At 40.0% G+C, this 25179-nt stretch overlaps 1 protein-coding gene across 2 annotated transcripts in view; it reads right to left on the reverse strand.

Moving 5' to 3' along the window:
* Window positions 1-25179, reverse strand: part of SHISA9 (shisa family member 9) — a 266486-nt gene that overhangs the window by 14295 nt on the left and 227012 nt on the right. Inside the window, exons 3-4 of one of the 2 annotated variants that reach the window (XM_054041002.1) lie at window positions 12901-13056; window positions 4732-4776 (exon numbers count right to left, since the gene is read on the reverse strand). In XM_054041002.1, coding sequence (XP_053896977.1) covers window positions 4732-4776; window positions 12901-13056 — 201 coding nt within the window. The remainder of the gene's footprint in view (window positions 1-4731; window positions 4777-12900; window positions 13057-25179) is intronic. The other variant, XM_054041003.1, reaches the window with a different exon arrangement.

Here is a 25179-nt window from a genome sequence, read left to right on the forward strand (position 1 = left end):
GTGATAGGGATGTTTGGTAAGCAACTATATATATATATATATATATAATAAAAATGCTCAGAATTGGATGTAAACGAATCTCACAGGGCTGGTAATCCTACTTATGTGGCTCTGTTATTCCTCTTCTAACATACTGTACCACTTTATCAGTTTACTCATTTCTCATACTGATCTGGAGAGAGACCAAGCATAAAAAGACATATCCAATTCTTCTTCTCCTCCACAGACGCTGTTTGAAAGGAGCTTGTCCACCTCCAGACACAAGACTGCATTCTGTTTTCCAATAAAATAAAATGCTACTTTCATGTGATGAAAAATGATTAAACATAAATATGTAGGCCCAAGCTCTTCTCCTGTTCTATTGATTACTTTTATGACAGCTTTTGAAATGCTCAAGAGGCCAGAGAATGTTTGGTTTTGAAATACAGTAAGAATATGAATGTAATTAGACTTGGTAACTAGAGCCTGCAGTCTCCGCAATGTTCTCTGCACCCACTGCAGACAGTGAAGTCTGCTGCTTGGCTGGTAATTCTGAGACAGAATTTGATTAACTCCTCAGGCACTAGACATAATGAATGAGATTTTCCATGGCACCTTGCTTGGTAGGTAGCAAATCACTGGAGCTTGAGACTATCCACATGTCCAGAAGCAGAAGTGCCCCTCTTCTGAACATGTGCCAAGAACTATAAACACCAAAGGGGCTAATTATTTCTGGTATTTTTTTTTTTCTTATTCTTTTCCAAACACTTTGTAAGATCAAACAGGTTTCTCTCTATGGACATGTAAAACAACTTCTTTTCAAAAGGTATTTTTATAATAAGCCACACAGGTTTACATAATTTTAAATTACAGTGTTAACAATATTATTTTACAAAGTAATGCAGTGGTGACATCCTTATTTACCAATCAAAGTATACTGGCTACATACATTGTATACTATTTTGAGATTAATAAATTACAAATATATCTCAGTTGCAACCAATGTTAGGAAACCAGTGCATTGAATACAGATTTTTCATAATCAAGAGAGACTGACTTCCTGGAAGCAAATTATGCTGCACTGTGTTAAACTAATAAAATAGTAGCTTTTGTCAGAGGATTTGAAATCTGTTGATGGACAGCAATGCATTAAGCCTCACACGAGCCTTGTACTATTCACATTTTATAAAAGGCAAAATTTAAGCACAGCGAGGTTGTTACTCAATGTCAAATAGTGAGTGAAAATCTGAGCACAAAATAAAAAGATTTCCACTTCCCTGCTCTAAGCACATGGCAATGGGTTAGGTTTTCCAAGGTACATAAGGGAATTAGGCACCCAGTTCCCTTAGGCTCCTTTGAAAATTCCAGCCAATGGGTATACTGTAATTTGAAATCTGTTTCATAATGATCTCTCTCCCCTTATCCTTGCATGGCATCTACAACTGTGAAGTAAATTACCTGCCAAATCATGGGATGGGTTTCACTAAAAAAATTAATTAATAGAGTTTGAACATATTTTTCTCAGTTTTCTGACAACCTTCCCTGCATATTAGGGTATAGGCAAAAAAATTACCATTTGAAATACAAATTAACAATCCAATCCTGCTGTCCTGTCTGAAATAAACTCCCACTGACTTCGATGGGAACTAAATGGCCTGCGGAGTAAGTTTACTATAGTTAACATAAGAGATTTCCAGATTTCTATTAAAAAGTGCTTGTTCCTTCCCTCCTTCAGTAATCTAGATCTGAAAAGTTTGTAGCAATCCTCATAAATGTTAAGTTCTGTGGTTCAAATAATAATAACACACTGTTCCAGCACGTATTTCAATGACTAAAATGTATTTTTGTTTCCACAAACATGTGTATTTGTTATCTAACTATGGACTGAAAAAGCTAACAACAAATTTGTTCTTACACTCACAGGACAAGGACAATTCCTTACCATGCAATTTTGTCACATCAATCCTAAAATTTGACTAAATGCTAAACTTCAGTTTAACTTCTGAAAACAAAAAGGCTCTTGAAATCATGACACCTGTTGTGCATTTTTGTTAAAAGTGTAAATGTCTGACTGCCATAGTTCATTGGTTCCCAAACTTTTTACTAAGGTGACCCACCAGCTATGTGTTCTTATTTTGCAACCTACCATTACATATATGCATCTTCTGCTCTGGCACCGCAACCCTATTCCCAGCCCATTGTGGAGGGGAGGCCTTGGGAAGAGGAGGGTTGGAGAGCAAGCTCACCTCATAGTGGTGGCTCCTGTCCCACAGGGCTGGGCCTGGCTCTTCACTGTGGGCATTGCAACCTGGTCCACAGGGTCACAGTGTCACTTAGTGTGGCCTGGAGAGGGAGCTGGGCCCAGCCCCATCAGTCAGGAGCTGCTGGTGCGGTGGGCTTGCTTTCCATCCCACCACACCCTACTTCCAGGGCTTTCTCTCCACCCCAGAAGAAGTGTGTGTTTGTCTAGGGACCAGAGATGGGTTAATCTGGCCTGGAATGTGGTGACTCATCTAGTACCTTCCCTCAACCCACTAGTGGGTTGGGATCCACCATTTGGGAAACACTGGCCTAGTCAGTTACAAATGTTACTGATTGTCCTGCTGTGGGGAGCCACACAAGGACACAGAAGCCTCAGTTCAGATCTCTCAGAACAATTTATGTAATTTAGATACCATTTTTTATGCTGAAATAGGGTTGATTTTGCTCTGTTCCATCAGTGGAGTCTCTCCAGATTTACCCCATTTGCTTCTGAGAGAAGAATTTGACCCTCAGGCTCTTAGTCTGAATGGTATTGATTAAAATGAGCGCTAAACTCACAGCAATACTATTATAGTTGTTTTTGCAAGAATAGTTTTCCTTTGATCTTTTTATTAACAGCTACAATTTCAAAGAACCTTCTAGTCACCACTGCTCTGAACTGAAGTCAGCTGGCTTCTTAAATCTTAACTGTTACAAAATTAGTTCCAATAGTTGTTACTTTAAAAAGTGAGAGCAATGTTAAGCAATAGCAAGGAAAATATAAATTTAAAGCCTTAGCTTCACCCCACACATTTCTTTCTTTCTGCCTGTCATTTTACACTAGAGCCATATGAAACTTTCATGATGAAACCTCTACCTGGGCAGAGTTCTCCAACATTTCTGAGCCTTTCAGCAAAGCAGGGATGTGTTTTTAAGCAAAACCCAGGGCGAGTTTCCACTGAATCTTGGTTGATTTACAGTTTTGGGAGTAAACCATATTGAATTCTAGGGTTACTGATTTTGTGACCTTTTCACTCCAAGTCAGGCAACATGTGAGGCTTCATCTGAATTTTCATTATGTTTTGGGGGTTGTTCCAACCCCAAAAGCAAAGCAAAACTCTCCAACGCCTGGGAACTGAAACCTTTCAATAGCTTTAATATAGATCCAGAGAGAAAATAGGGCAGAAACTGAAAAGGAGCCACTTTGGCTGAACAGTTAGTCTCCTTGGCTGAAGCTCCATTTAATCACAAGAGAGGAGCTCGTTGTTAGAGCTGGGGGGGGGGGGGGGGATTTTTTTTGTTGAAGCTGTCAAAACTGTCATTTTGTCAAAATTGCTGTATTTGTCAAAATGAAATGTGTCACTTTCAACTAAATGTTGTTTCGGGAGGGAATGAAACAAAGCATTTTGATAAAGTTCAAATGTCCCATTTTAATAACCTTTTCAGAATGAAACATTTTGATTTTCCATAGTGAAAATACTTTTTGAAACCAAATTAATTGCTTTATATAAAAATATTTTTAAAACATGAAAATCAGAACCAAATGTTTTGACTTTTTTTTTTTTTTTAAATCAAAACAAATGTTTTGGCCTGAAATTATTTTTTTAAAATTTCATCTCATGGGAAATTTTGAAATATTTTGTTTTCATTCCATTTCAGAATGGAAAACATATATTGTGGAATTTCCTGTGAAATTGTTCCCAGATAGCTGCTTTTATCATTTAAGAGTCTCCCCCTTCATAAGAGCTCAACTGCCCCTGAGGGTAGTAATCCTAACCACTAGGTCATTCTTCTACACTCACCAGTCATGCAGTAGGAAAGCCCATGATATAGAATTATATTTTTGAAATAGGCAACAGCATCCCAAACCAGTCTTTCTTCCCTGAGGTGGTACAGTAAAGAAACACACTTTTTTCATAATAGTGGCTTACCTGGCTTTCTGGGGCACATAAACTTTCTCCTCCATAAAGGCCAGAAATCTTATCTAAAGTGTTACCATGATGATGTGATATGACTCTCTGATGTATGCCACAGATATTGTAGTGGGGATTTTAGCTGTTGTAGTCACATCGCTAATATTTCAGAAAAATTCAATTTTTAGGCCAAAAAAAAAAAGTGGGAAAATTCAGTGGGTGCCTTGCAAATCATGTTACTGCACTTCCCCTCCCCCCAAAGCCTCTTATTATTACAGTATAGAAGTGTAGGAGTAAAGCAGTAATGTCTGTGATTTCTTACCTGTGAGATTTCTTTCTTATACTCATTTGCTCCAGTTAGAACAGCCTTTGCAATACCGAAATGGCAGACTGTTAACAGCTGCTATTTATATAATATTTACAATAAAGGGTTCATTCCCATCATTTGCCTAATTGCTCTATCTGGCATTGTTGGGGGAAAAAACCACACAGCTGATGTCAATGTGCATCATCGTACAAAGGTGAAGACTGCTAACGTTTATCTGCATTTGGGTTTTGATTTTTGGTTAGAACAAAAGAGCAAAAGATCCTACAGTACCTTTTGACTTAAGTGTCATCACAGGAAAATCACCATCATACTCTCCTAAAAAATAATCAAGACATGCTAGTATGTTTGTTCTGTTTCATATCACAAACATCATAAGCACAGTACACTGAATTCAAATAGTTTAAAGATAGATATTTAAAGATATTACACTCTGCTTAGGACCTGATTCTCATACGCTTGCTCATATTCAATAGTACCTTAATCCACAAATAGCCCCTCTGAACTCAATAGAGCTACTTTGATAAGTAAGGTGAGTACAGGAATTGGAATCTGTCCCTTAAATGAGTTTGCCTCCCTAAGCCAGAACTCTCCATTTCACTTCTTGCAGTACACACCTGATTTTAAATGCTAATGAGATATCAGAATCCCTCTCATACACTTTCATTGTCCTTCTCTGGCTTAACCCCAGCACTGTGAGATTTAAAGCAACCTTTTAAAGAAGGGTTCTAATTTAATTTTCACTTTTGGGGATTTAAAAAGAAAGCATAACTTTAGATTGAACTTTGGCACAAAATATCATACGGTTATCATGACTTTTACACAAACAGAGTGTCAAAATGAAATAAAGAATATAAAAGCAGTGTACTGAGAGCTCCTACTCATGAGAAACTATTCACCTATTGAGTAGAGTTCTCTTCTGAATCTTTCCCCATTCATCCAAAGTCGACAAGTGCTGAATTATTTTGCAATAATGTAGCAATTTTCATCTGAAGATCTCAAAATATTTTATAAAAGGTCTGATGAGCCTCATGAAAGCCTTGTGAGGTCAGTTTTATACCCATAACAATGGACTGAGAGACTAAGATTTTCAAAAGCCTCCATAATTTGAGGCCCTACCCTGAGAGAGTCTGGCCCAATTTTTAGAGGTGCTGAGCACTCCCAAGGGGTCACTAAAGTCAATGGGAGCAGTGGATGCTCAGCAGCTATGAAAATCAATTCCTAGATGTCTCATGGGGGTGGATTCTTTTTGAAATGTTGGTGTAACTGACTTGACTGGACCCTATGAAATCCCGCAGGGCTGGCAGTTGGAGTGGGAGGGGGGAAGCCATGTTTTATTTGTAAATGGAGCATATACAAAAGGCACTGAATTCTGTTCAGCTGTAACCATTTTTGTTCTGTAGCACAGACAAAGCCTAGACATCATCCCACACATTTCCTGTTGTATCACTTACCGTAAAGTCCTATGTGTAATTCATAAAGTTTTCATTAAAATAGGCTTTTCTAGAGGCACCCTGGATTTAGATTTACTGGCTTCTTACTGATCACTGATCTGCTAAATGGATGGAAATAAACCTGTTTTGATTGTTAGCCTGTTGCCAACAAATCATGCAACCACTAGCAATAGAGGGGGAAAACCCTTCTAATCAGGTAATGTATTTCATTAAGCCAGTGTTTCCCAAACTTGGGATGCCGCTTGTGTAGGGAAAGCCCCTGGCGGGCCAGGCTGGTTTGTTTACCAGCTGCATCCGCAGGTCCAGCCGATCGCGGCTCCCACTGGCCGCGGTTCGCTGCTCCAGGCCTGCACCGCTTCCTGCAGCTCTCATTGGCCTGGAGCAGCGAACCGCGGCCAGTGGGAGCCACGATCGGTTGGACCTGCAGACACGGCAGGTAAACAAACTGGCCTGGCCTGCCAGGGGCTTTTCCTACACAAGCGGCATCCCAAGTTTGGGAAACACTGCATTAGGCCAATTGGATCAATGCTGCTGCTCATACAGGTCTACACATTGTACACTATGGAAGACAGGTATGTGGGAAATTAATTTTGTCTTATTATGAACACTGTCAAATAATATGGGTTTGAAAATTCAATTAGCTTTCAGAGAACCAGCCTCGCTTTTGGTGCGGGAGGGGTGTCTTTAACATAAAACATAATGCAAGCTTTCCTTTAATTGATTAAAACTGAAATCCTTTTTGGAGCGGGGGGACATAGATCTGAAACCTGGAATTAAAGAGATTCTCAAATTTAAACTAGATATGTAAGATTGAAAAATAGGTTGATAATTTGACAGACTCTCAAAACTTCATGAGGTTCACGCTCACCAATGGAAACCGACACTGTGTCAAATTCATTCCTTAAGATAAAAAACATGCAGTGTTTGGCTTAGTAAATCCTAAATCTATTTATCAAAAATAACTAGACATCCAATGGTCCAGGTATTCTCTCTCTTAAGATGAGATCTGAATAATAGTTTCTAAATCTTTTCTATACTTTACTACTTTAGTGACTATTTAAAAATGATAAAATGCCTTTGTGCTGCTGATAACCATCCTTACCTCCTACAAAATTCTTTAAAGCTGGATACACTACTTGACAAGTAAAGGTGAGAAGACACACATGAAAGTGTTTGTGTGAGTCCTACTTTGGTGTTAAAGCTGCCTCTACTAGACTGTTTGCAGTCTCTTTTCCCCACTCTCCGCAGTCTAGATGTCACTTCTACTAAGACCAGTCTTATCCCTAAAGAGCTACCTTTTCACAGCTCTATTTAGTTGCTGAAGGATGGATGTGTCTGTAACATGAACATTGCCTTTTGTGATGGCTGATTACTAATCCTCGTATTCCCCAGGCCCAGAAAGAGAAAATCACCAGGTAGCAAAGGAGTCTACAATAAAATGTAATTTCTTAAAGACTGCAATAAGACACCACCCAAACTACTGATATTGTATGGTATCTGGGATACCAAGGCATTTCACAACCAGAGTGTTCACAGCTAAATTAAAATGCACCCATCTCTGAGATAGAAAGTGACAATTAGTGCATTGCATGATAGGAAAGGGGGAAATGTTGATTAAGGACATCAGGGTAGGGTTTTTTCCCTCTGACAACATCTAAAGGATATACAAGAACTAATCCAGCTGCCACTGAAGTCAATAGAAAAAGTCTGCATGATTTCATTGGGAGCAGGAATGGGTCCTGAAAGTCTGTACAAAATGGACAGCAATTTTCAAGTTCTCAGCAGAAACACCCACACACAGAGTAGCCAAATAGACACAATTTGTCTATATGAGAAGAGAGAAGGGCTCCTTGGACAGCACTGAGCTTCAAAACTGTGGTCCCAAGGTATTTCTGATTTCATGCTTAGTCCACTAATGCCAAGATGCTTAAAACTACATCTCCTGTACCTTGGGGGAAAAGCAGGGATTACCTAACATAATACTTAGCAAATGAACACCCCAAAGCTCCAGCCACACTAGATTTTATATATATATCAGGCTTGTATGTCACACTTGGTTCTGATAGATCCATGGCCCCAATGTTGAATCAGGCAAATTGCCTCATCTAGCATTATATATGACACTGCATATACCTCTAAATATATGAAATTATTAACTGAATCACCCTCTGGATATGACAAATGATGTCTTAATCTGTACTTCCCTGTCTGTTTCCTAGGCATTAAACTCAGTGAGCTATTCCTGTGTCTAAGATTCTTTTAATCCATTTTTGTGCCACCATTTACGGAAATGGTAGCTGATATTTCTTTGCTGTTGGAAATGAAAAAGTACAAGTGTGGTATTTATTTTGCCATCCCTCTTTGCACCTTTGCAAAGAAACATGGTTCTTTACTTATCAGTCTAACGGTGTGGTAGGTGGCAGTTGATAGCATAGTATAATTGTATTATGCCTAATAATTTTAATTCTGATTTTTCTAAAGGATCATCCCCTATGAAGCCATAAACGCATCTTCTGTGTTGTGTGCAAGGAGGGGATAGTGCGTCCATAGTATTGTTTTCCTACCTATTTCTCCCCAATTCCACCCCTTGCTTTCTGTAGATGCCCCTTAACTGGAGCTCCATGGAATCTAGTGGGTAGCGTAGCGGAGGTGCCACTGTCTGCCATGCAGAAATCCCTTCCCTCTAGAACAATCTGCGTGGGAGGTAATACAATTCAGGTTTATATTACAGTACTTTCCTTTAGTTCTCATGTGTGGCTTCACTGAGCAACTGCAGGGGTCCCAGCTAAGAGTGGTATCTTCTACTTGGGGAAGACAAAACAGTGGAGCAACAATCACAACATGAAATTGTGGAAGATTTTGAGCATTATATTTGTAGTTTCTCACTTTGGCCATGAGTAGGACAAGTATGCTGTTTAACTTTGTTATCCCCTATGGGATCAAAGAACTGCTAAACCTCAAGGGATGCTGGGAGCTGTGAACTAGGAGGTGGTCATTCAGCTGCATGCAGATAGTCTTGTTTATTTATGTAAGTAGTTCCACTGAGGACAGGTGCTTTGGCCACTTGCCAGTCCTTGGAAATCCTGGAAAGAAATGAACTACTTGTGTGAGTCAGGAGTGCAGAATTGGGCCTTAAAAATGCTAACTGTTTGCCTATATATGTATGCACGAAGATAACTAATACCTTGCATGAATCTCTGACTGAGGGAAAGTTGGCATTCAACTGTTATAGCTCAGGAGGAGGAGTTCAAGTTGGACTAATCATGCCTTCTGAATGTCCAATGGATTGCAAAGTCTTATGAGGAAGTGACTCTGTGTTTAGTAAATCCCAGCACTCCGATTTAGTGAACATGTTCAGGTACACTGCCCACGTCCTTTTCAAGAGCTTTCTATGTCAGCAGTGCATAAATGAACAATGACCATTTAAGCATGGAGTACAAACAAGGTTGATGAATTGGAAATAAGAATAATTTATGTACAAAACCACTTTCTGCACTTTTCCACATAAATAATGAAATGTTGTAAAAGTACCAAAGGAGACCAGGATCTTGCCATTGCAGGTGATCCAAAAATTAAGATGGCTGAACACTGAGTGCTCTATGCCACCCAGCATTCAGTGCAATTTTTTGAAAGAGGTGGCTTTGGGGAAAAGCTTGTAGAACCTTTAGTATATTGTATTTGTACATTACCTAGCACAATGAGGTCCTGGTCCACAACTAGAGCTCCTAGACACTAATCTAATATAAATAATAGTGTGTGTTTAATCTTTGGGAATGATTCTAACTAATTAAAAACAAGTCAAATGACATGGACTAGGGTGAGAACTATTGCTCTCAAATCCATGGGAGCAGGCAGCAGGGGAACGTATATCATCAGACGTCATCCCTGATATCCATCATGGGTGGTGGCAGGAGTCTAATGCTGATGGGGAAAAAAAATTCTAGCTGGATAGCGATGGAGCATGGAAAGGGGGCAGCAGATGGCAATAAACATTCAAGTTTATTAGTAATTCATGAAGTTGGATCTACTCCCACTATTGCAGAGAAGTGCAAATCGTAGTCTTCTGTTCCAGAAAGACCCAGTAAGATTCCAGTGGAGAAAGCAAGTGTTGTTTCTGGGGAAGTGGGGGGAGAGAGAATAAAATTCTGCTGGGGGAAAACAACTATTAGCCTCAATTTGCCATTATCCTGCACCTTTGGTAGCCCTTTACAGGAGTGCAAAGTGGGTGTAAAATGTTATCCCATCAGAATAGTACTGTTTTACACAGACATAAATAAATACACAAGTTGGTGGGCAAAAGCAAATTTGATCCTTAGTTCCTGGCCTACATGCCATAGAATCCCAGCACTGGAGGCTGCATCAAATAGCTACTCTACAAAACAGCAGAAAGTGAAGAAAAAAATCTCCTCTTCCTTGGAACTTGTAGGAGGAATTTAGATAGGAGTAGTGTGATCATCTTTTCCCAAAGGGAAAATGAGACATCCCATGAGCCAGCCCGAGGCCCATTTCTCCCTCCCTCGTGCAGGGCTGGCCGAGCCCTCCCTGCCTCCTGTCCATACGGGGCTGGCCTGAGGTCCCCCTTCCTTTGACAAATGGAGCTGGACCAAGCTCCCCCACAACCCACTTCCTGTGTGCAAAGCCAGTCCAGCCCCCCTGCGTGTGGGGCCAGTCGGCCCAAGCCACTCTCCCAGTCCTCCCTCCAGCATGGTGCTGGTGTTGCCACTCGCTCCCCACATCTGCACGTTCCTCCGCACCCTGCTAGGGGTCCCATCCTACTTTTTTGACAAAACTCTGCATTTGTCCAGTTTACTCTTGCCAACTGATGATCAGTTGGCAAGAGCAAACTGGATGAATGCTCAGTTTTGCCCCAAAAAATCGGGACAGCTGCGATAGGGCCTAAAAAAGGGACTGTCCTGGCTAAAATGGGATGTATGGTCACCCTAGATTGCAGAGACACATTGAATCTGCTGTTTGAATTTCCTCATGTAAAAGGCTCTCCAATTTAAATAAAATATATAATGTCAATGATGGCCATTTCAACTCTGTTCCCTGGCACTCTTTGTGCTGAATCAGGTGCTTTTAACACCACATTAATTAATAACAATGGCACTGTTCTTGTTTAGCAGTTCTTGTGCTCAGGAGTCCTGAGTTTGTCTGAAGTGCTAAACTTTATGCAGGTGCAGCACTGTGTGCCCTGAATTACTATGGGCCATTAGGTTTTTAAGAATAGAGCTCTTACCGTATCTTACATAAAGTTATTTGCAGGCTGAGTAGTTGTCTGCTAGAAATAAGCAGCCAAATTATTTGGACATCTATAGTACAGGAGGAAGCAGCTGCCTTAGCTCTGTTAACTTTAATACTGCAGCTGGTAATGCATCACTTTTTCAATCGCCTAAACATCTTATCAATTGGATTTTAAGACCATGTTATGATTGGTGATATTTACATACTGTAATACCGGCTGCTAATAGTTGCCAGTAATGTTTCTCTGCAAGAAAAGGGAATTGAGCATAGTCAACTAATTCCTAACATAAAGATCATGTAGCGTGAGCTGCACTTAAATGGCTATGGTTCGTTTCCATGTACCACAGAGAGATGAAAACCACACTCATTATTACATTTCTGCTGTAGGCAATTGGATCAATGCTTAAATCACTTGTCATCAAATGCAAAGGGAAAACTAAAGTGATGGAACTAAAGTGATTAGAATCTGAGGGAACTTTACAATTTACGTGTGGGTGTATACAGCCAGATGAAAGGGCAAAATTGGTGTAAATGTAGAACAGCATCAAAGTCTTTGTTGTTTGCCAGTGGCATCTCTGCTCAAGAGACGACTTTGGGTAACAACTGAAACTGGCAGGTTTTGTATCACTCTAGTAAAAACCCACCTGAATGTAAAACTTGATTAACAGACTAGCAGATCTTGTGAGTGTGCATGGAAAAATCATTTGCCAACAAGCTCGGATTTCAACTTGCAATGAATAATTGTTCTAGTGTGATGACTTCCTTTGAATATCTGAGTTTTCTCAGCTATACAACTATTTGTCTGAACCAAATAGCCACCTCTGAAAACAGAAGATCTGATGCTGTTCTATATGTAACTTCCATATATAGGAACTGGGAAAGGGTTGGTGGGAAGCTAAGAATGGACAGAATCCCTAATTTTTGCTTTCTTGTTGACTAGAAGGGAACAGAAGTGATAAGGTAACAAACAGTTCATATCCCTAAGTGTTGTGCTAGGGAATGTTACATCTCTCAAAATGTATTAGAAAAATAACTTCCATAAACGAAGGGTACATTGCATCCCCTATCTGTCCACTGCTGCCCCCATCCATACAAACTGCCTTTTCATGAGCTTTAAAAACAAATATATATTAAATTAATGAGCCATACTCTGACAGCAATAAGCCACAATCATGTATGTATAGGTGGTTAAAGGCATGAGGCCTCACAACATGCCTAGATTATACACCAATAGCCTGCTAATTGCTTCAAATAAAAGTCATTCTGACTGAAGGTATATAGTTAGTTGTGCTTTCTGTATGGAAACACAAACCAGTTGCCTAAATTGTATTCTCTAAATTTGCACATTCATCTATTCTTGCATATCCCTTATCTGAGTGCACAGACTGGGTAACTATTTATATAAGAACCTGTTCAGTACACAATTAATTGATTTGTATGAGGAAATGCAGTATTTGTGAACACAGCAAAAGTGCTATAAACTGAAAATAATGTTTGTGTGCCTGTGCGTGTACAAAATCCTTATTTTTAATTTCCTTATGCCTAATTGTAAAGTGACCTCAGTGTTAATTTATGGAGTACAGTACTTTCTAACTGAAATAATATTGGAATGGCTCAAATTCTATAATTAAGTGGTCAGAACAGTAAGGATTTCTTTTTAACTTAAAGGCTGATTGTTAGCTGACACCAGAATATGCAACATATTGAATTAAACGAGGAATCATGCATTATTTTTCTTGCTTACCGACTGCCTTTAGGGAGGCATACTTGTTAAGCTCCTTGCCCGGGGGCTGTTGTTCATAAGGATTTGTGATCTGTCCGATGCTGGGGTATGAATGTGGATGTGCCATCTGAGAGAGGAGAGGAGAAGTTGGTACCACATTATTCATCTGTGGACCATCTGTATTAAAAAACAAAAATGAAAAAGTCTTATTTTTAAAAAGTAAATCTTCAGGTTTGATCATCTCTGTGCATTACAAACTAGACAGAGTGAATGTATCATGGTGTTACCAGAAAACAAATTAGTGTTAGAATACAGCCAATCTAATCTTCCCAGTAAATATATTCACAGGCCGTGGTATGGTTAAAGCAGCATATATGAACAGAACAAAGACTTGGACTAGTAAATATTATTTTAAAGCTATTGATTATTAATACGCTACGGCTGAGTTCATTGCAGCACTAACTGCATGGTTTTGGAGTGTTATTTTTTTATATATATATATATATAAAATATGAATATGAGAGAAAGAAAATGAACACATATTGTGTGTATATATATTATATGGGCCAAAACTTGCATTTAGTTCCATATTCCAACCTGAACCCTAAAGTTCAGGTGTATTTGAATCTAGGGTTTTGGTTCAGGTCCATCATTAACATTTGATGATAATGACCAATAATGAGGTCATTCTAAAAGTAGATACATCTCTAAAGGCCAGAGGCCATTTGTATTTTTCTTCCTCCCCTTCCTCTCCACCACCCATGATAATAGGTGTCATAGCTGCAGAACAAGATAACATTTACTGTAGCAGCTGCCTCAAGTCTAGAAACAGAAACTGGTGAGTGCTTCTGGACTGTCGTATCAGTACAGATTTTCTATCCATTCTCAGGCTGGTTTGTCCCTTTAGATAAGTGAATGCAGCGTGACTACTCCCCCTCCCCCTAAAATGTATGTGCTTGAACAATGAGCTTTTCCACCACTATTTTAGCTTCTGTCTAGCTAGGTGAATCAGACTTGTATGCTTCTCCCAATAAGCTAGATTTCTACATGGTCAGCATACCCTTTTGGTGAGTCTGCTACCAAGCTGTGTGCTTTACAGTATTTTGAACTATGTGACAGGCAAATAACAATGCTATTGTCAAGTATATAGAGTTTCAAAACTCTTAACATTCACAGAATAGCTCATTTTTTGTTACCTATTCCCGCAGTGAAACCATAATGCTGAATTTGTGACTATACGGTAACTCTCACAGCATCAGACATAGGATTATGACAAAGTAGAAGGAAAAGCTGGGTTGCAATGGAGAAAAAGCTTATGATGGAGTGAAAGGACCCTCCCCCACAGGATCTGGCAGAAGCCAGATATCCCTACAAAAGCTGCCAGGATTGCAAGGGAACGGAGCCACCTGGCTGCCTACAGTTCTCTAATGAAGCTGAGTGGATCAGCAGGAGCTCCATGGAGAAATGCAGTCAAGTCCCTCCTCCTAGCATTTGTATAAACCAGTTGAGAGAGGACACCCCGGTGAATGAAGGATGGGGTGGGGCAAATCTATGATCTAATAACTGAATGTTCCTTCTTGCTATCACTGAATATAATAAGGGCTAATAGCAGGAGTGTAATCAGTGGATACTGACTAGAGCTGGGTGGAAAATGGTTACCCCATTTCGTGAGGATTTTTGCACATTTTTTCTGTCCCAAATTGGGACAAAAAGTTAACATCTCAAAAAAATTGTGAATCAAAAAGCTGGAAAAAAAAATTGATTCAGTCAATTCAAATGTTTAATTCCAATAATTTCAAAACATTTTGTTTCCATTGCAATCTTTTTTACATTTTTACTGTAAATTAACTTACGTTTCAAAATGAAAAGTCGTTTCAAAATAAAAAATGGAACTTTTTTCATTTTGAAAATGTCAAAATGTGGTATTCTGACAACTTTTAAATGTTTTTCCCAACACTTTCTAAATTGTAAATTCATCGAAACCGACCCTTTCCTGCAAACATTTTTGGTTTTGACAGATCAGCATTTTCCAGCTCCCACTCCCCTCCAAAAATGTTTGATTGGAAAATTCCCAACCAACTGTAATAATGACCCCTATCGACTGAATGAGATGACCTCTCGAGGTCCCTTCCAGTCCTATAATCTATGAATCTATGAATACAAGGAGCTAGAGCTAAAGAAAATCCATTCCCTTTCTACTGAGTCTGAGGCCCAGCTGAGGAAAGCCTTTTACTCTGATGGCTTGTACTAAATGGCTTTGAAAGTAGCTGGGCACTCTTTGCAAACCAGCTTTGCAAACCAGCTGTACCACCCTTTATGGTTGAGTCTTCACTAGACTTTTTGGTGAAGTCTCATGCTATTGCACTAACAACACTGTAGCTCCACTCGTGGGAGCATTGGTATTAATAGGGCATCAGCATTTTTACCAACATGTCTTTTAGTCTTGTACAGAGTGGGGTGTAGATGATGCAGTGGTAAAAATACTGGTGGCATGGCTACACTAGCCATTTCATTGTTACTAGCACTGGTGGACCTGCAATGGTGGAAATCTTGTCTAGTGTAGGTGGCCACAGTTCTTTGTCTAGCTTCCACCTCTCTGTCAGGCCTGTCCTGCTTATTCAGACATATTTTTAATAGCAACAAGGGAAATATAGAAAAACACTGACAAAGAAAATGGATTTAAGTATAAAAATGTTCTTTCTTCCAAGTGCACTCAAGTGTTGAAGTCCCACTTTAATACCAAGCTATTATCAGAGTTAATGTTGCTGCTTTTCAGCTCTTCAACAATTTATGAAGATTTAATAATTAAATATATTCGCTATTTTTTGTATGTCTATGGAATCTGATTTCTACTTTGCCGGCTTTTGTCTGAGGCCATGAAGTATTCGAAATGGTGACTTTCAAGTTGATTAATGACAAAACCTCTTTCATTGCTGTTCACTGTCTGCTACAGTAGCCTTCATTCACACAGAAGTACTGATACAAGGCTAGATCATTGGAGGGAAAACATTATTCAAGTTCCACAGTCAATTGGCCATTAACACAAAGGCTAATTAAGCAAAAGGCCAAACTGAGACACAGCACATTGCATAAGCAAGGAAAAGATGCATGTTTGTAAAAGCCTCTACATTAGACTGGATTTCCAAGATTTAAAGGGAAATCTGAGCTGTCTACAATCACACACTTAATTCTGCATCCTACCATTTGTTAGTCTCTAAATTACCATCAGTGGTAAGTATGCCAGCTGCATTTTCAAGATTTTGAGTCTCTCAACAGTTTGAATTCTAATTCAGTTGCAATCTTTCTTGTGTTTTCTTTGAGTGAATTTGATAACCAAATGCCACTGTGGAGCCAATTTATCTTTTTCCCACCAAACATAGGTAATTTAACAGAGAAGGATTACCCCAATATTTGAATGATATTCAGAAAAATCTTATTATGGAATTAAGAAAGATATAATGTGAACTATCATGCTGGTGATGTGACTGTAATCTAGCCACTAGGGGGAGCCCAGGTTTACCACGAACCAGGTAATGTTCTTCAATATGACCCTGCCCTGCCTACAGGGCCAGTGCAACCCATTAGGCGACCTAGGCGGTTGCCTAGGGCGCTAGCATTTGGGGAGCGGCATTTCAGGTCCTTCGGCGGTGACCGCGGCGGCCAGATCTTCGGCCACCCTGGTTGTCGTTGGCATTTAGGCGGAGGGAGCTGGGGTAGGGGGGCGCGGGGAGGGCCGCCTGCAGCAAGTAAGGGGGGGGCGGCACACAGAGGAACTCCCTGCCCCAGCTCATCTCTGCTCCACCTCCTCCCCTGAGCACGCCGCCCCGCTCTGCTTCTCTCTCTCCCAGGCTTGCGGCGCCAAACAGCTGATGGGTGCTGCAAGCCTGGGAGGTGGGAGAAGTGGAGCGGTGATGGCGTGCTCGGGGAGGAGGCGGAGCAGAGGTGAGCTAGGGTGGGGAGCTGCCGCATGGCTCCCCGGGCCGGGGGGAGCTGCTGCGGAGGGGGGCGCCTCAGGGCGGGGGGGGGTGGGGAGCTGCCATGGGGGGGCGCCTTAGGATGGAGGGGGGGCGGAGAGCTGCCACAGGGCTCGGGGAGGGGGGACACAAGGTGGAAGTTTCGCCTAGGGCGCGAAACGTCCTTGCACCCATCCTGCCTGCCTACACTAAATGCAAGGTCCTGTTTAAAATTGTATTAAGTAAAATGTGTTAGCTACATGTTTTAAAATGCAACCCATTTTCCAAGTCTAGATGAGGCTTCAGTGGCAGGGATACTCCCAGGAGACATAGAAATCTAACTCTAATCCCCTGATTAGAACTGGGCAGGAAACAATTTTTCTGTCCTATGAGACTTTGAGATTTTATTTAAAAAAAAAAAATCCCATCTTGAAATGGGATGACAAGTCAACCCCTCCCCCCCTCCCCCCCGAAAAAAAAAGTATTGAATTGATAATCCATAATAATTTTCTGGTTGGGTCAACCAAATGTTTTCATTTTGATTTGACCTTTTTAAAATTTTAACTTTTTTGGTAAAAATGAACCAAAATTTCAAAATAAAAAGTCATTTCGGATTAAAAACTAAAACTTGTCATTTCAAAAATGTCAAAGTAGGATGTTTTGACGATTTTGTTGAAAAATTCCCAACTAGCTCTACCCATGACCTCTAATGGCATGTTGAATCCTGACTATCCATCAGCCATGTATTTTCTGATTGATATTTGGAAATAGCTGGTTTACCAAACAGGGACAATTTCAAGCTCAAAGTTCTGACTGTGTTGATACATTATGTTTGGCATTCCAACACTGCTATGTTGCCCAGCATGATACTCCATGTAACTGCCTGGCACTGTGCAGCTGCCAGTATTTATTTATGAATTTTAAAAAGCCAAAAACAAGAGCACTACAGAGTCAAAGTATTTGCGCCATGACCAAAACCTCCAGTGTGCATAGTCAGACTTAGCCTATGCAGTGGTAACTGGTGATGATGTAAGAACTTACCCATGGGTCTCATTGGCTGCTGGAGCTACAACAGTTGATATCATGCTGCCAGCTGACCTGAGTTGACTCTGCAACCCCTGGACTGTCTGGTCTACAAGGACATGTGAGAATGTAGTGTGTTTGGCTAGCCCTCTGTCTCCCTACTGCCAGTACAAGAAGGAAGAATAGGAGAGGAATGTGCTGCAGTTCACCAAGACAGAAGCTAGACACCTGCTGGGGCAGCAAATGAGGCAGACAAGAAGCAGCTGACAGAAGGTTCTTCAGATGCAGAAGCCTGCTACCTTCCTTCCTTAAAAGCACTAGACATGGGAGTAGCCAGCAGGAGGGAGAGCAGTGCTCCAGGCAGCCTATGTCTCTGGAGGAGATCCAGATAAGAGCTGGACAGGAGGGAAGCAGCACCTGAGCCACCTGATAGTTTGGAAGAGAGAAGTACAAGTAAATTCTGACTCTCACTCTCAGCAGTGGAAGGGGGAGAGCAAAGAACCTTAGAAGCTAAGGTGCCAGCATCTCATCACAATCCCAACAGGTGAAGAGGGTTTTTTTATGGTTTAATAAACTGGGTACAGTGACTGTGCACCACAACTTTCTATTGGATAATATCAGACTACTCTGCTGTGTGTCTCACACACTATACAGCTAATGGAGATTTTGAAAGTGGAAGTACTTTTGGAGCTGATGCATCTGTTTTCTAATCCCTGTGCTTGCTGGAAATTTTCACATAGCATACGGACAACAGTGAAAATACATGGCTACAGTTTATTACAATATAAACTGCATTCCATTCAGACATGGTAGTGTCATGTCTAATTTCAGCCTTTTGCTGAGATGCTACAGTGATGGGCATATCAAGCAATCATTAAACACAAAATAGATACCCTATACGTCAGGGGCTGATAAATTCCCCCCACATCACACCTATTTGAGAAATGTATTGTGCAGCTTACCCTGCTTATTTATTGGTGTTAAGCTGTCCTGACTTTAGGGTTAGGGAGAGAGAGAGATATGCCAGTACCCTGATAGCAATAATAAGTTTGTTCAACATGTGGTCTGCCTGGAATCTTCCTAAAGCTCAGGAATAGATCATTATTAAAATCTTCCTTCTCTTCAACCCTCTGAGAGTGAAAGCTATTCTATAGAGTGGCCTGAGGATTCACTTCCTTCTGTAGCAGAAAAGTCAATTATTCTGTGCTTGGAGACAAGGAAAATGAAAAAAAAATACATAGGCATAAAATAGAATTTATTAGTAAATGAGCAGTTGCAGACATGAGAAAAAGAGCAAATGACAGGCAATATGATAACAAAACAAAATGGGGGGAGGGGCAGAAAAGCAGAGCAAGATTTTGCTATGAAAACCACCTGCAGGCACATACAAAAAGGAAACGAGGACAGACCGACAAAAGGAGACCAGGAAGTCAGGTGAAAAATGAGACAAACGAGCAAATTCAGAGCAAAATCTAAGATTAGTTGGGCATTTTCAGAGACTCAGCAGAGAAAGATAAGCCCCAAAGCAGCTACAATGGAAAATAACAGCTATAAAAGCAGAACAAGGCTGAGTGATTAAAGAATGTTTGTAGATAACCCCCCCCACACACACACACACACACACACTCTCTTTCTCTCTCACACACACAAACACGTGCATTTTTCTCCTTTTCCCTCTGTCCTTTTCTGTACTGTACATTTTCCTCTGCCTTATTTGCAGGGCCAGTCAGCCAGGGCTGCCAAACCTGCAAGCCACAGGGTCATGAGACTCCACCCCACCATGGAGAGGTTGAACTGCGAGTGTGATAGATATTAGATGCAGTACTGAAGAACCACTTCGAGGCTGACTGTGAGCTCCCTGGTTATAACACCATAAGCCCCTTGTAAACTCACTCTTGTTGCAGTGCAGTTTAGGATATTCTCCAAGGAATATTCTGCATACTAATTACACACACATACACAAACACACTTATTATCTGTTGCCTTCAACTCATCTGTGAGACTAAACCCTCTGTGCCCAAGCTGGCATTGCAAAGTGGTTTGTGGTGGGGGCGCATGCCACCTACTCAATCACAAGCCTTGCAGCCTCAGTACCTAATCTTATGGCTTTGCAGGTGGCCCCAATTTTAGCTGAACTGACCCTGTTTGGTTCCCCTCCCCCCCCTTATTTGTGCATCCTATCCTATGGCTAGATCTTATTTGCTTTTCCTCTCTCTTCTTGCAGGTATGCTATTGCATTGTTAGTTGCTTTTTACTTAGGTGCCATCTTACATTCTCTACCACCTGTACACTGGATGGCCTATTTGTAAAGGATATTCCAGTTCAGAAGTGGATTCTCAGACTCCTCGTGTTTCACTCTAGAGCTGCAGTATCCTCTATCAAGAGCATGTGTCTGTGACTGTGACAGGAGAGGCCACAAAAGCAGGAGTCTTTGGTTATCTAGTTGCTTAACATAGGAATTTGCCATACTGGGTCAAACACATAGTCTGTTTAGTCCAGAATCTTGTTTCTGGCACTGACCAGTACCAATTACATCAGAGGAAATTGCAAAAATCCCATGGTACACAGATGTGGGATAATCTGCCTCATATGATGGCCTCCTACTAACCCCTAATAGTTGGAGATTAATTTAAGACCTGAAGTGTGTGAAGTTTTTAATCCTTTAAAAAACTTCCTTTGTTTGCAGTAACTGTTACAACTCTGAAAGTTCTTGTAATCCATATAATCCTTCAATATGACTTTGAATCTTATCTAAGTTCTTGGCCTCAAGATCCTGTAGCAATGTGTTCCAGAGTGTAACTGTTTAGTGAAACAGTATTTCTTTTTATCGGTTTTGAATTGTCTGCCTTTCTATTTTATTGCTCTTGTGTTACGAGACTGGGAGCTTCTGCGCTTCCTATCTACCTTCTGTATATCATCCATTATTTTATATACTTTTTTCATTTCCTCTTTTTTGTCTCCGTTCTAAAGTAAACAATCTGTCTTTTCCGTATCTCTTTATATGAAAGGTTTTCTATGCGCCTGATCATTTTGATCACCTTTTTCTGAACCCCCTCTAAATCTGCAGCATCCTTTCCTGTGGTGGGGTGACCAGAGCTGCACACACTGCTCCAGATGAGGCTGCACCATTGACATTATAACATCGTCCATATAATTTGCCATCCAATTCCTTATGCAGTATAATGTCTTGTATGCTCCTTTTTTTTTTTAACTGGAACTGCACACTGAGAAGAAGCTGTCTTTCTCCCAAAATGGGATAGCTGCGGGGGGGCAGCTTACTACAGGCCAGTTTCCCGTTTCTGATGCTGTGTCCTGTCACAAACACAGTTAATGCAAAGAACGCACTGTTTAGTCATGTCCATGCTAACGGAATGACACAGGCTCACAGATGAGTTATGGTGCCACTTTTCCTAGCAGGAAAAGGCTCCCATTTGACTGACATGGCAGACTAGGGTGTATGAGCCTGTCACCAAGCTCATTTCATTTCCTCAGATAGGAAGAAACAGAATTCCACTGGCAGAAGGGGCAAATTGCAGTCTACTCTCTAATGGCTCCCACATGCCTGAATGGAAACGTAGGATTTGACATGCTGGAACAGACCATTTGTTCAGTATGTTTTTGCCACTCAAAAGAAACATGGGCCTCAATAAATCCATGGGAAAGGATTTTTTTTTTTTAAGTATATATAATTCTCTTGCATGTGAGACCTAAACTGTGTGACAGGGTGCCAGTGGGATAAAAGACAAAATCTATCATCTATCTATCTATAAAATTGTATCTGTGTATGTTGATTAAGCTAGAGTACTGGCGAATACAGCTCCCCTTCCCTTTCCAATGAACTAGGGACTGACTGATCCTGGTAGGTGCTGTATCCCTTCAGCGCTCATTAACTTAGGAATTGGGGGCCCTCGGTGGTTTTTATGATGGGCTCTGAGTATCTGGTTAGGCTCCAAATGTGTAGGAGTCTAATCAAGTTCTGTGATATCAGTTGGTTGTTTTGCTGCCATCCAGGGAGGTGTGGGAGTGGGACAGCATCAGTCTTGTGACTAAATTGGCTAGGAGCCTGTATCTTCTATATAGTTGCTTATTTCATACTCCCTGTGCACAGTATTATACTATTAGACTTGCCTTTTATTTTCTCTGCTCTGTTGTATGTAAATACACTTTATTTTGGACTTGGTTTTCCAGATAACTTTTCATATGGACTTCTTGTCATGTGACACCATGTTCCCTTTTGTGATGGATATTTATCTGTATGAAAACAGGATCTTTGTCACTGAAGATTTTGCCGCCTCCTCTTTTTTATTCCCCACCTGAAGTAGCTGTAATCCTCTGATCAGATTTGTGACATTGTAATCTTCTCCCGAGCACCCCATTGTGACTTCGCAAACAGAGGATTATAACTTTTTAAGAGGGCACTAAACAGATGAAGTCTTCAGATAAAAAGTCTCTGCTTTCATACCAATCTCCAGTGCTTGAATTGGGATGGGAATGGTTGTGGGGGACAAGAAATGATGCTATGCTCTTACTCCACCCACATTTTTGTGTGTCTTCTTATTCCTTTTCCTCCAGCAGCTACACACACTTTGAGCACTGCAAACATCCCTAGCTGTGCAAATTAAGGAAGGCCAAATTCAGAAAATTTGACTTATAAAGCTGAATTATTGCTAAGCAGAATGTTCTACACATTTTTCCCATGAGGTGTCAGCTGTTCTTTAAATCAAACTATTTCATCCATTCCTAGAAATACTAGCAGCATGGTTGAAATGTGCCACCTAGTTCTATGCTTCATTATCCTACTGTATTTTGTCTCTTATTGCAAACGTTTCCTTGCCAGTAATACTATAACTTCTGCTTTAAAATGGCATTATTATAATCTTTGGCATTTTTCTGTGTTTCTTTGCCTTCTTTGCATTTGAATTTGGAAAGAGTGTGTAAGGAGGGGGTGGTTTTATTTTTTCATTTTTCAATAGTGGTTATGGGCCACCAACTGATGCAGAAGAGATTTTCTTACAGTTTGAATACATTAAAATATTTTACTTGGGACACCTCAGTGGGCAGCCTGTCATCTGAATTGGGCAGCTGGCCTGATTAATTTGAGAGATTTTAAATGAAATAACATGCTATATGGAATAAAAATTACAAGAATAAAAATGATTCTCACTGCATCTTAAAATTTCTCATCCAATTCAGCATCACTTAACTTCTTAACATGGGCCAAATGCATCCCCATTAAGCAGAATGAATGCCAATTACTACCCTGATTAAGCAGTAGTCATTACCATTCACTATCATCATAGCTAAATTGGCTAATTGGGAGGTGTCTTATTAAAACATCTACCCAAATTTAAGCACATCCTACGTAAGTGAAATATACTGTAAGGGACATATATTCTGTCTTCGGTTACATTTGGGCAGTTACTTCCTGGTGTAACTCAGATCATGTCAGTGAAAATTGTGCTTGTGTTCTAATATGATGCTTTAATGTCCAGATATGGGCATATTCTCTCCTGTTCCACATACATACAAAAACTCGGAGAACACTCTTAAAAGCAGTGGAGAATCATTGCTCAACCTTGAAAGAAATAGCCACAATTTGTCACCCTTTAGATACAGGTTCCTGACGCTTGGGTGATGCATCTTACTATTTGGACTCATGTTTTCCCTTTTTTAAAGGGCCATCCTGACTTCTTGACTCTTCAGCTAAGTAAATTGTTTTTAAGAAAATGACCTTTAAAACTGAATTATGCTGAATTACACTAGAATCTTTTGCCTTCCTCTCCTTTTCTATGATCAACCCCAAACTTAACATAAATATGTTTCTTCTTTGTGAACCATAACAGCTTAATGCAATTTATTTAAAGCAATTGTTGAGCATTTAACTAGTTAGTTATGATTTGAATCACTCATTTGAAGAGTTGCTTTTTCAATTTGTTTCCTATATAGCTAATGTTGTTTTATCTGAGTATATGCATGGAAATTTCATGAAACAGTCAGAACTATGGGGGAAGGAGGAAGACAGGTGCATTTTAAAATGAAAATTGCAAAAGGAAGAACGTTTTCCTTTCCTCCTACTTTTGGTTTCTTTATTTGGTTTAGGGGTTGAAGCAATAGTTGAGATAGCATGACGCAAGCAAAGCAAATATATAGGATAAAGGTAAATATAACACAGATATGGGCCAAATTATTATTTTTTTCAAGAGAGCCATTTATAACCATCCTGCCTAGGAAATAAGTTATTATGGTACCTCACAGACAGTCTGACTTTATATTCATAATATTTGCAGTTCATAATATTTGTAGTTCCCCTATCAGATGGTAGAAAAGCTGTCTGGGAGTGAAAGAAAACATACTTGAAACCATTGTTTGAAAAGAGGCACATATGAACTTCCTAAGGTTCCTTGGTCCTTTCAGTTGCTGCATTGCTATTAATTTGTTTTAGAGTCTGAGTTTGTTTCGCTAGCTGTATATGTGACCAGTAGTTGAAGATTAGTTACATTTCTTTCATAAGGTATGCTTATGCACCAACAGTTCTTAGAATATCTGTTGATTACATTTTCAGTCACAGGTAAAACACCTTATTTGCCTTTTGTGTGGCCATTAAGTACAAGAGCTGGAAATCAAAAAAAAAAAAAAAAAAGGTGTGTGTGTCTTTTTTTTTAAAAAAATATTTCCCTTTTTTAAAAAAAAAATAATTTTTTTCCATTTTTAAAAGTGGGATAAAATTAACCAATTCTGTAGTTGGGTGAAAAAGAAGGACAAAATTTCACAGAAATTTCATCAAAGTTTTCACCACTTTAAAAATAAAAAGTCTTACGTTAGTTTTTTTAAAGATGATTCTCAAGTCAAACATTATTTGACCCTCTCTTCTAATCATGCATATAAAACTATAAGTAGGAAGCTACAAAATATAATTAGTGTGGATGGGGACAAAGGCCTGCTCTTAATTACTCCATATCCACTAGAATATTATTTTCCCTTTTGCTAAACCTCTGCTAGCATGTGTGAGGAATTTTAGCATTTCAATCACGTCCCCATTTTTTTCAGCTTTCAGGTTTAAAAGGCAATGCTGGTAGTTGGTGTCTCAACCCCCATGTTATTTTAAGACCCTCTTTTTGTGGAATTTTTCTGTGATCAATAAGGTTCATGCACATACATTGATGTCTAGCATAGAGATGACCCAGTTCTATTTTGGGATGCTGTAAAGGCCTTTCTTGGAGGGACAGCTTAGCTGGTAAAAGGACAACCATGAACATATGTTTCAATAAATGAGAGAGAGGGGGGAAAAGTACTGCTTTAGAGATTCAAGTTTCAATGTTTTTTT

The sequence above is a fragment of the Malaclemys terrapin genome, chromosome 10 (assembly GCF_027887155.1).
Source record: "Malaclemys terrapin pileata isolate rMalTer1 chromosome 10, rMalTer1.hap1, whole genome shotgun sequence".
NCBI classification, from domain to species: Eukaryota; Metazoa; Chordata; order Testudines; family Emydidae; genus Malaclemys; species Malaclemys terrapin.